At 37.9% G+C, this 12,283-nt stretch overlaps 1 protein-coding gene across 7 annotated transcripts in view; it reads left to right on the forward strand.

Moving 5' to 3' along the window:
* DPH6 (diphthamine biosynthesis 6) overlaps positions 1–12,283 on the forward strand; it is a 368,925-nt gene that overhangs the window by 191,521 nt on the left and 165,121 nt on the right. Inside the window, exon 13 of one of the 7 annotated variants that reach the window (XM_073348884.2) lies at positions 1,076–1,181. The exons of the other annotated variants lie outside the window; for them this stretch is intronic. Coding sequence (XP_073204985.1) covers positions 1,076–1,114 — 39 coding nt within the window. The 3' untranslated portion in view covers positions 1,115–1,181. Of the gene's footprint in view, positions 1–1,075; positions 1,182–12,283 lie in introns of those variants that run through there. 7 annotated transcript variants of the gene reach the window in all.

Below are 12,283 nucleotides of genomic sequence, written 5' to 3' on the forward strand. Positions count from 1 at the left end.
TGACACACTGGATATGTCTACATTGCAGTTAAAAACCCACAGCTGGCCTGTACCAGCTGACTCGGGCTAAGAGGCTGTTTAATTGCCATGTAGGCATTCGAGTTTGGGCTGCAGCCTGAGCCTGAACATCTACATGTCAATTAAAAAGAACCTTAGCCCAAGTGAGGTGGCATGGGTCAGCCACAGGTTTTTAATTGCAGTGTAGACATTCCCTCGGTAGCCCAGTGAAAGATGGTTAGTGCTGACAACTGTTGAACAGACTAGTGTGATCAGAAATTTTGGGTGAATCTGTCATTCCACTGTAAGAATGACAAAAGAAATGTCAAGGTCTGCCTTAATTTTTCTTTTTGAAAGTCCTTTAAAAGCAGTGTGTGTGATAGGACTGCTATCTGTCATGGGTTTTATACTGCTCTCTATTTTTACCCCACAGCCATCCCCCTTGTCATTTGGTAACAATCCCGAAGTCTTAAGAGCTTTGCTCATTATCCAGTAAGGATTTCTTGATGTAAGGCAGCATCTCAGGGGGCAAGGTGCTGGAGATCTTCCGAGATGGGCAAGTCTGGGATTGTTATCATGTGGTTGTATTTTCATATTATTGCTGCGTCTCTTTGGGGAGCTAATATGAGTATGTGTGCTCATGCAGGGGAATCCCAACCATAGATTGTAGTGTAGACATTGCCTTAAAGTGCACCATCCAGAGCTGGACATAGTACTCCAGGAGAGACTTCAACAGTGCCAACTAGAGCGGGACAGTTACTTCCCGCATCTAACATATCACACTCCTATTAATACACCTCAAAATGATATTAACCTTTTTTGCAACTGCATCACATTATTGACATATTCAATTTGTCATCCACTATAACCCCCAGATCCTTTTCAGCAGTACTGTGGCCTAGCCAGTTTTTCCCCATTGTGTATTCATGTATTTGATTTTTCCTTCCTCAGTGTAATAATTTGCACTTCTTTTTTATTGAATGTCATCTTTGCACATCTTTTTATTGAATGTCATTGATTTCAGACCAATTCTCCAATTTATTATTGTCATTTTTAATTCTAATCCTCTCCTCCAAAGTGTCTGCAACTCCTCCCAACATGTCTACAACTTTTATAAGCATGCTGTCAACTCCATTATTCAAGTCATTAATGAAAATACTGATCTGTACCAGACCAGGAAGACGGTCCTGCCAGACCACGCTTGATACTTTTTAAGTACGATCTTTAAGTACCCTAGGATGGATTTCATCAGGCCCTGCTGACTTGAATACATCTAACTTAACTAAATATTCTTTAACGTGTTCTTTTCCCCATTGTTGTTAATATTAATTTTAAGTATTTGATCACCAATAGCCTTTTTTATGAAAACTAAAGCAAAATGGAAATTAAACACCTCAGCCTTCTTAATATCATCACTTTCGTTCATCTTTCTCTTGCTTCTAATATTGCCTTTTATATCCCTTTCTAGGTGTAATTCATTTTGTGCCTTTGCCTTTCTGATTTTGTCCATTACATGTTTGTGGTATTCTTCTGTACTCATCTGTAGCATTTTGTCCATGTTTCCACTTTTTTGCAAGATTCCTTTTTGGCCTCTGATTATTCTTGCTCTCTTTCCTTCATGTCAGGATATTTTGTGTGATGTATTTAATAATGTCTCTCTGAGAAACTTCCAGCTCTCCTGAAAGTCTTTTTTCCTTACAGATAATGTTGTAGTGGATAATAAACTATCCAGTTATTCCTTTGGTATAACGATGTCACTCAGGGGTGTGGATTATATCGACCTAAGTGCTGGTGTAGCTTCTCCCGCCGACATAGCTACCTCCTCTCGCAGAGGTGGAATTATTAAACCAATGGGAGAACTCTCTCCTGTTGGCTTAGAGTGTCTTCACCAGATGTGCTACAGTGGCACAGCTGCATTGGTGCAGGTGCGCTGTTACAAATTTCTAGTGCAGACAAACCTTTAGATTTTCTCCCCATAAACTTTACCTACCAGTAAATCCATTGTCCTTATTCTGCAGCTCTCACTCCTTCCTTTCCTTAGAATCTATATGTCTATCATTTCATGATCACTTTTCACGCAAATTGCCTTGAGCCTTCAGATTTGCAACCAATTCCACACTGTTAGTCAGAATCAATTCTAAAATGTTTCTCCCATGGTTACTTCCTCCCCCTTCTACAATAAGAACTTAACGAATGTATTGGACATTTTGTATTTTGCCATATTACGTTTCCAACAGATGTTTGGGTAATTAAAATCCCCCATTGCTACCAGGTCTTACGTGTTCTAGAAATGCCTAATCACCCACCTCCTCCTCCTGACTTGGTGGTCTATGACATCTACCATGAGGTTGCCCCTCTATTTTTCCCCTTTTATCTTTACACAGAGACTTTCATCTAGTTTACCCTCTCACCTCCTTCTGGACCTCAGAATAAGTGTATATATTCTTGATGTTTAATGCAGTACCTCCTCACGTTTTTCCCTGACTGTCCTTCCTGAACAAGCTATAAACCCTGCTGTACCAATATTCCAGTCAGGAGATTTATCACACCAACTGTGTGTGTGTGTGTGTGATTCTTGCTTGTGTACCTATAGAGTTGAACTTATTTCCCGATTTGTGGTCTGGAAATACTAAGCAGAGTTTTTATTAAAATTGGGTGACTATTCCCTCACAGTTAGTTTTATGTGCTTTTGTTGGCTGGGGTGTTGGTGAGCATTACCGTAATCATTTCATGTGTTTTTGGTTGGGAGATCTATTCTCCAGATATCAGGCTACCAAATCCATTTTTTTCTTGTGACTCACCCAAGATTTGAACCCTATCCCCATAAGTACAGTGCTTTTTTATAATCCACTGTGCCACTTTCCTTCTCATTTTGATTTTGTTTCTAAAAGCCTTTGAGTAGATCATGAACTATGATTTCACTTAGGTCTGTTCTACTCTACAGGGGTAAGTCGGCCTAAGTTACCCAACTTCAGCTACGTGTATAATGTAGCTGGATTTGATGTAGCTTAGGTTGACTTACTGTGGTGTCTACACCACACTGGGTCGATGGGAGAAACTCTCCTGTCGACGTACCTTACACTTCTTGTTCTGGTGGAATACTGGAGTTGACAGGAGACCAATCTGTGGTCAATTTAGCGGGTCTTCACTAGACCTGCTAAATCGACCCCTGGTGCATCGTTGATCCCCGGTAAGGTAGACATACCTTTAGTTTGCAGTGTTGATCCCCGGTAAGTGTAGACATACCATTAGTTTGTCTGTTCCGTTGGCCAGTAAATAGATAATGCTGTAGTGGATAAAAAGAAAAGGAGTACTTGTGGCACCTTAGAGACTAACCAATTTATTTGACCATAAGCTTTCATGAACTACAGCTCACTTCATCGGATGCATTCAGTGGAAAATACAGTGAGGAGATTTATATACACACAGAACATGAAAAAATGGGTGGTTTTTTCATGTTCTGTGTGTATATAAAACTCCTCACTGTATTTTCCACAGTATGCATCCGATGAAGTGAGCTCTGGCTCACGAAAGCTTATGGTCAAATAAATTGATTAGTCTCTAAGGTGCCACAAGTACTCCTTTTCTTTTTGTGAATACAGACTAACACGGCTGCTACTCTGAAAGCTGTAGTGGATAGTAAACTATCCAGTTAAAAATGAGTGAACTATCAGTCTCTGGTGATCAGCAGATATTATCCAATCATCTCTACCAAATGGAGACGTTCTGTTGCTGCCTGCACATCAGTGCTTCTGTGAAATCTGATCCAGGTGGCTATTTAGTTGAAATATGAAGGAAAATAGTCTTTTTTAGTTTATCAGATTGAAGTAATTACTCAAAAATCATTGCAACCAAATCTGAGGGGCCACAAGGTTTAATTCTGGGTGTGCAATTTACAGATTAATTATTACATTTAACTTCATTTTTAATACCACAGAATTAATCCCATAAAAATTAGTGATCTCGAAGGAGTCAGTTGTCAACTTCTGACAGGATCTCTTCGCCATAATCTATTAAAATGCTGCTTTTATCTTGTCTTGCCTGTGTCATATTTTATGGATTTTTTCATAAACACTGCCTATACTTCATAAATGTCTCAATTTTCTAGTCTATTAACATTACTTCAAAAGCAATTGATAAAAGAGTAGGGCATGCATGAAATAATACACCAATAATGTGAAGTGCTGGAGGCAAGAACAGTGGGTAGTATCGGCACAGCTTGTGAGCTGAAACAATGAAAGGATGTTTTATCTACTACAATAAAGAAACAAATGATCATTTTTGATAGTAGAAAAAAGATTGCTAGTAATTGGGCAGATGAAAAATGAGTTACACGGGAAATATAGCGTATTTTGAAATTGATAACTGAACTGAGAAAACAAACATCTGTGAGCATATATTTACAGTTTTCAGGACCTTTCCCCTTTGATTATGATGGTTATTGCAGTCATTTTCATATTTTATATATTCACATTTTTTCTGTATATATGCAGTAAACCTGTAGGTATAGATGTATTACAGGCAGATCAAGGTTTATGCACATTTAGAGTTCAAGGATGCCATGCTGAGTGAAAGTATAAGCAAATTAATATTTTTGAGGCTATTATCAGTTTCTCATGATTTATCATAATTCCTGAACTAAGGAAAGAGAGAGAGAGAAAAATCACTTAAAGTAAATAACACGTTTATTTTTGCTTCTGTTAAAATTGGTTGACCTCAATATTTCACATTGTGAGTGATCCCATTTTCCAAAATTACAATGTCAGTCATGACACAAGTGTTAGCTGACTGGAACAAGGGCAGTCTAGGTTAGTGGTCAGAGTGGGCACCAGGAACCAAGAACTAGGTTGGTTAGATCCAGAGTCAGTAGTTGGAAGCTGGAACCAATGGTCAAGCCGGAGGTCAGAAGCTAGATACGAGAGCCAAGGATCAAGCTGGAGGTCAGAAGCTAGATACGAGAGCCAAGGATCAAGCTGGAGGTCAGGAACTGGAGCAAGCAGAGTAGCAAACAGGGAGTCATGCAAGGCAGAAGTGGCAGTCTCAGTGGTGGGCATGAGTAGCAGCCAGTGAGCCACTGCTGCCACTAAAAAGGAATCGCCCCGGCTGCTCCAGCCTATCAGCTGTCATGGCCAATCAGGCAGCCTACTGCAGTCCAGCTGCCTGGAGACTATCTCTGTTTCAGGTCCCGATTCCTGACAACAAGGGAGCGTTGTGAATATTAGAAAGAAGGCAGGTATCAAAGAAGCAACTTGGGTCTTGCAGAAGGTCATTTATCGCTCATTCACTTGTGGGGTATGTACTATACGTAAAGTATTGTGACCAAAAAAGTAAACATGTGAACACAGTAAAAATGGCTAAAAAGACACTCATCACATCATCTCTACTTTTAGGAGCCCTGAGCTGCCAAGGTGCTGAGCACCCTCATCTCCCACTGATATTTAAATGAACTCTTGGAAGTCAGTAGGGGCTGAGGGTCATCAGAATCTGTCAGACTCAGCCCTTCATTCAGCAGAGGTAAACACGAGAACAAAGTAGGCATATGTTGGCTAGATATCTAGCCATCTATATTAAGTACTTATATGGCCCGCATGACCATAGTATCTGAGCGGCTTGCAGTCTTTAATGAATTTCTCCTTACAATTCCCTTGTGAGGTAAAGAATGGCTATTATCCCCATTGAACAGATGGAGAAATAAAACAGAGAGACTAAGGGTATATCTATGTTACTCCTGGATGTGTGATTGCAGCTTGTGTGGGCAACCCACACTAGCTTTAATTTAGCTAACACAGCTAAAACTAGCAGTGAAGATTTGGCAACACAAATGGTGGTGCAGGCTGTACAAGCCCACTCAAAACCCTGGATACATACATTGCTAGCCCATACCCAGGTCCATGCAACTGCATCTTTCTGGTGACTTTTAGCTGTGCTAGCTAGATTAAAGCCAGGGTGGACATAAGTACACAAGCTGCAGTCACACCTCCAATTGCAATGATTGACCCAAGATCACACAGGGATGGCGGAACAAGGCAGTGAAACTCGGTCTCTCGGTCTCAGGCTAGTGCCCTAACAACTGGACCATCCTTCATGTGTGCAGCAAAGATTAAGTAAAATCATACGGTGAATTCTTGACCCCATTGAAATCAGTGAGAGTTTTCCATTAGCTTCAGTGGAATCAGGATTTCACCTTTAAGCCCCGTTTCTTCAAGCACTTACATATATGCTTACCTTTATACATGTGAGTAGTCCCAGTGACCTCAAAAGGACTATTTTCATATATAAAGCTAAGTATATGTGTAAGTGACATTTAAGTGCTGTATATCTGGCCACCAGCATACATGTATGTTTTGCAACTGTTATAGAAAAGTATTTACATATGTCATTGATTTGGAATATGATCATAGACTTCAACCATTGTCAAAGAAGATTGTGTATTTGAAAATTAATTCGGCACATCACTGCAAACCTATGCTCATTGAGCAGTGTATGCAGCCTTTTCTATTGCAGGACAGAAACCTCCCAAGAAAAGGTAGAACTTAACTAGGGAGACTAGAAAAAAGTTAGATTTTGTTTCTAATAACTAATAGAAAATACTTTTAGTGATTTATGTTTCAAAGCAGAGACAGTATTTGCCATTAGCCAATTAAAGGAATGTTACTTAGTCTGATTTGGCTACTGAACTATAATGTCTGACATAAAGGTTGGTTTTACTTTCTCAGCATTCTGAGACTGAAAGATGGCTCTCAGACAGTCATTTTTAATTCATAAACTATTAGATTTCCTGTTTTAACAGCTTATATTGGTCACACTCCTGTGTAACCCTTTATAGAGTTACAAAGTATAATCTGTATTGTGATGCTGGTGGGATTCTTCTCTCTGAGTCACTACTTGAATCAGTGCTTTTCTACAATATGTGTGAGACGCTATGCTTTAGGAGGTGCCATCTTGCACACAGAAATAAAATTGAGGTCCTGATACCTTGTGGTCAAAATCCAAGGCACTGTTTCCAAATATTAGGGTGTTGACTTTCAGAGTCGTCTTGACCATAATTCATGTTGGAAAATTAGATATTGTCTTACTGAATTACATATTCAGTTCCAGTTGGGTAAGATATTCACTTTCTCTCCCAGTTGTTTTGTAGTAGTATTATGAGCTGTGAAGCAGCTGCTGCCTTTCATTCCAGAGGTAGCTGCATATCAGTAGTGGGTGAAGTTTCCTGTATATAGTTTTATTTCTATTTTTAAAGCATTTTGGGATCCTCAGGGAATAAAAATACTATATATATGTAAGATGATCTGCTGGTAGTACTCTGAGGATTCATTTTATTTTCTAATTATTTTTTATGTTTGTGTAACTGTAATTCTTAGCTCTTTTGCACTGGTGAGAAAGGGAATTTAGTACTTATACACTGTAACATTTATTTTCTTTCTTGCATTTCCTGTGCCATTTTTCTTACAACACACAAATTTTATATAATTAATTATAATGAGTAACAAATATGCTTGCTTCCTTGCAACCTAATTGTTCTCTCCCTCAGTCTGATCCTTATATAATTGCAATACTTTGTGTGTGACAACATAACAGTTATCATTGGAACTCATAGTGATTTTACAGGCAGTGGCATGTGAATCAAATCAGGAACATGAAGGAAAGAAACTTTGTTTTGTGTGTGTGATGAATATAGTTCCAGTTTAAGTACACATCTTCATTATGAAGTATTGCAAGTGTTTTATTTGTGTTCATTTCTTTAGTTTACTTGCAAAATGTCCCTATTTATTATTAAAATTAACTCATTTTTTGAAAAGATTTATGATAATTACACAGAAACATACCTCATCTAGAACATCTCATTCTGAAGTAAGATTTCTGAGTTTTAGAATGTTAGATCTTTGTGATGTGGAATATTTTTTATTAATTGTATATGCCATCTATAATCCAGCGATCTTTTGATCCTTATGTTTATTGTGATGATTATTTCCATACCCACATGGCAACATATTATTAAAACATGAGCTAATAAATGAAGAACTCTGTTTAATTGAGCTTGTGTAAAGGCAGGAAACATTTTATAAATAAGCATTTCCAAAAGGGAATAATAATTTTGAAGCAAATGTTACAATGAAAGTAAAACAAGTATGATAGATTGTAGATGCCAGGCAGCACCACAGGAACATTGTCTATAGCAGAAAGAGCGCAATACTTAGGAAAACATCTTTTCAACACACAGTGTCCTTACATCTTTTCTTTCTCAAGTGGTGTTTTCAAGGGCTTGTCTGAGTGAAACATTGTGATATGAAGCACATTTTTTAAAATGTTCTTAACTTGTTAAGACTGCTACAAGACCCATCTCTTTACTCAGACTTTGGGGAAAGGAGGTTTGTGATAATAGCTGACATCTGCTGGGAAGAGACTTATTGTTTGGACTTGATTTTTTTTATGATTGGTCATTCTCTGTGGCTTGGGGGTGAGGAGCAGCCACTCGGTTTATTTTTGTTAGTTTAAATTTTTGGCAGAGGTGCCTAGAGCTAGGGTAGATGCCCTTGTCCTATGTGTATATTTGTTATAAATCAAAATAATTATTGAATATAGATGAAATATTTAAAAGTAGTGCTGGTCGTAATTTTTCCATGTATTCCTTATTGGAAATTCAGGGTTCCTTTCACAATGCAGTACCACACTCTGGACATAAAACTGTGGTATGTTGTAACAGAATTTTTTTTATTTTTTATTATCCTGAGATCCAGAAATCACCTGTACTGCTAATGATGTTAGATGCAAGAAGTGCATTGGATATGGGGTTGCCAACCCTCCAGGATTCTCCTGGAGTCTACGGCAATTAAAGATTAATCTTTAATTAAAGATCGTGTCATGTGATGAAACCTCGAGGAATTCATCCAACCAAAGTTGGCAACCCTAACTGGATACTCACTGCCCTTCTGTTAAACTCTGGGGATGAAATCCTGTCCTCATTGAGGTCAATGGGAGTTTTACCATTTAACTTGAATGGGACCAGGATTTCATAGAAGAATTAATGGGGAGGTGCTGGGGGAAAGAGGAGAAGAAAGAAATGGAAAAATGGCAAAGGTTAGGATTAGCTGGAGTAACACGGCAAAGGAACAGACAGGCAGTAAAAGGTACAAAGAAATATGCCAAAGTGGGAGGGGGAAAAGTTAAACACTGGGAGGAAAAAGGGAAGATTGTCAAAGATGGACTGAGAAGAGACTGGCAAAGAAGGGAGAGGGCAAATAAATAAAAAGAATGAAAATAAGAGGTGGGGGAAAAACAAGTTAGACAGAAACCAGGCGAAGGTAAAGAGAGACAAGAAAAGAGAGAGGGAAAATTCATCCTATCAGAGATGGCTGTTCCTGTCAGTCACAGATAAGTGTTGCTTCTAGGAAGGTCAGTTCAGACATCGCCAAGTGACAGAAGTGATAAGGGGAATACCACATCATCTGACCTAAGGTAAATAAAAAGAAAAATAAGGCTCAAACCCAATTTTTTGTCATTTGTGGGATTCTGTCTACTTGGACAAATTTATGAATGTACCCTGGAATTGTGTGGGAAGTTCCAGTGCCCATTCATTTTTCTGTTATCTCCTAGTGTCTAAGATTCTCCTACCCACACATGCCTTATAGTATATTTTTTCAATGACTAGAACATTTGAAAAGCTAGAAAGAAATTCATAAGAAAGACTGCACGCAGGAAGAGCTGCTTAGACGCTGGGTAATACTGAATGCTTCTTGAAGGCCTTAACATACTTAAAAACTATGCTTTACTGTAAGTCAGATTGCATGTTTTGTAAGTACAACATATCTAACACCAGAATAAAGCTACAGTCATTTTGTTTTGTTTTTCTGAAGATATACCACAAAACCTCTTTAAAATATTGTCCATCAAGTGTAGCTCTTGTTTAAGATTTTGCTGCCCTACATGAATATTAGTGCATGCTTTCTTCCTCTAATTGAGCATTAGAAATTTCTGATCTGCAGCTTTTTTTATAAGCAGTTAGTGCTAAGTTGTGATGACTCTAACAATAGGAAGGGCAGCAGTGTCAGGTTATTTATAAACCTTCAGCATTTCATTTTCATGGAGATTAAGGTTACCATACACTTTTGATCCAATAGATTTGGTTAATAACTCTCCTGCTATCTCTCACCTGCCTCCCCAAGTAATTCACATAATAGAGAATGTTTCCCTTAGACCAGTTTGATTTTCTTTATTCGTGTTTGTTATGAACCATACGAGGGGATGCTGTGTTTTTAATTAATTTTCTTTTACTTCAGAAAAGCTGTTTTATTGGATCATTTCAGATTATATTAATCAATAGAAAGGGCATCACATAAAGAAAAGGAAAACAGCATGATAAACGTTGTGACCTTCTAGTGAAAAACGGTGCAGCATGCATAAAAGACAGCTGCATTAGATGGAGGAGGGGGAGAAGGAAGTGGGTAATTATTTGTAGCAGTGCTTTTACTGTTGTTGGAATGAGACAGACTAACAGTGGCAGCAGTCATTTTGCTGAATCAAAGTCCATGTTAGTCGCATTATACACTGCCACAAAAGGTTGTTAAGGCTGGTATTAGCATGTACCACTGAGGACATTGGAAGGACTCGATCTGTCACACTAAATCGCCTTCTTGCCCTCAACCATTGAAGTCTCCAGCTCCTCTGACATGTTCTTTCATTAATGGCCTGGCCTTGACAACTGATCCTAATTGCCTCTGAACCACACTTCATGTATTATTGGTGTCTGCCTGCCCTGGTTCATGTCAACAAGCCGCAGCATGCACAGGGTGTGCCCGGTGCCTTTTGCTGAAATGATGCTCACATAGTCATTTACCTCTGAGGGTTTGGGTCTCACTGGGAATGAAGTATAAAGCTAAAGATCTTCCTGTCTCATCTTACTAATACTTTAATGTGGATCTGTGCTATGTACTTATTAGGCATGTATGAAGACTCAGTAAAGCATCAAACCAATTATGCAAGATTCCATTAAAGCATAGGCTGTAAATGCTAAATAAAAGTTGCCTGTATTTTAGTTACTTTGTAAGAGTTTATTCATTCTGAAAAGCTTACTGAGCTAGAAATACAGTATGGCTTACACTTCATTTTTCATTTTAAAAAACTATTCTTATTTAAAGTAATAGCATAGGAGAAATAATATCTTTAATATTGATACCGTTCCTGTAGATTGAAACACTTTGACTATACAAATAGGTGGGGAAAGGTCTCTGTTAGTTGAGATGTAAATTAAAATAAAAGCTATTAAAAATCTCAATAGTCTATCATTTTAAATGAAACAGCCCCATATGTTTACCTAATTTCCCAAAAACTGAATTGCTTTAAAATGATAAGTCTCACTGCATAATGGGCTAAAATTGTTTTCATAGTTCTAAAGTCTTTTTAACTTTATGCATCTGGGATACAAACGTTGAGGTACATTTTAATTCAAAATTCTGTAATATGCATTATGTGCGTACACTGAGTTTTTATTTTTAAAGCCCAAAATAAAATGTCTAGATGCCCAGGATATTTATTTTTTCTTAACAGTTTGTCTGTGATTTAAACTTTGCATCATTCCTGTGACTTTTTTTATGGTCACCTCAGTGAACAATAAGACTGTATTATTTCAATCTTTTCATCCTTTTTTATTTATTGAAGGCATTTTTCTGGGGAGCATTTTAAGCATGCAAGTTCTACCAGTGATAATAAGAAATAAATCATAGAAGCTCTTTGGTGCTAGGTATCATTTAGCCTAATCTAGACAGTGACATTTGGGCCACTAACAGCATAATCATAGTTATTGCTACAAATTGCTCCATGTTTGAGTTTTAATGTTATAAGTAAATTATGCCACAGGATAAAATATATGTTTCTTTGGGAATTAAACATGTTTATTTCAGCAATGTGAATATGGAATATCATGTATATGGTAGGGTTTTTTTGTGTGTGTGTAGTAATACTGCCACCTTCTGAATCAGTGAAGAATTGTCCAGAAAATTTACCTTTCTATCTCCCCACCCCACCTTTTCTTCTTTCCTGGGCACTTTTTCAGGAATGTTTTGCAGATTGGCTGTTTGCTTTGAAGCCAGCAGCATACCCTCCCAAAGTCAAAAGCACTTGAGACTAGAAATTGCTAGAATCTTATCATCAAAATGATTGGTTCAAAAGCCACTGTGGGAGAAGGCTTAACTTCTCGGAGATGCTGCATTCCCAATGTGACATTCTGACAGGCTAGAAGTCAATGTGCAAAATTTGGTAAAAGTACTTTTTGGTAAAAGTAAAATAC

Source organism: Lepidochelys kempii, chromosome 6, assembly GCF_965140285.1.
Source record: "Lepidochelys kempii isolate rLepKem1 chromosome 6, rLepKem1.hap1, whole genome shotgun sequence".
NCBI lineage: Eukaryota > Metazoa > Chordata > Testudines > Cheloniidae > Lepidochelys > Lepidochelys kempii.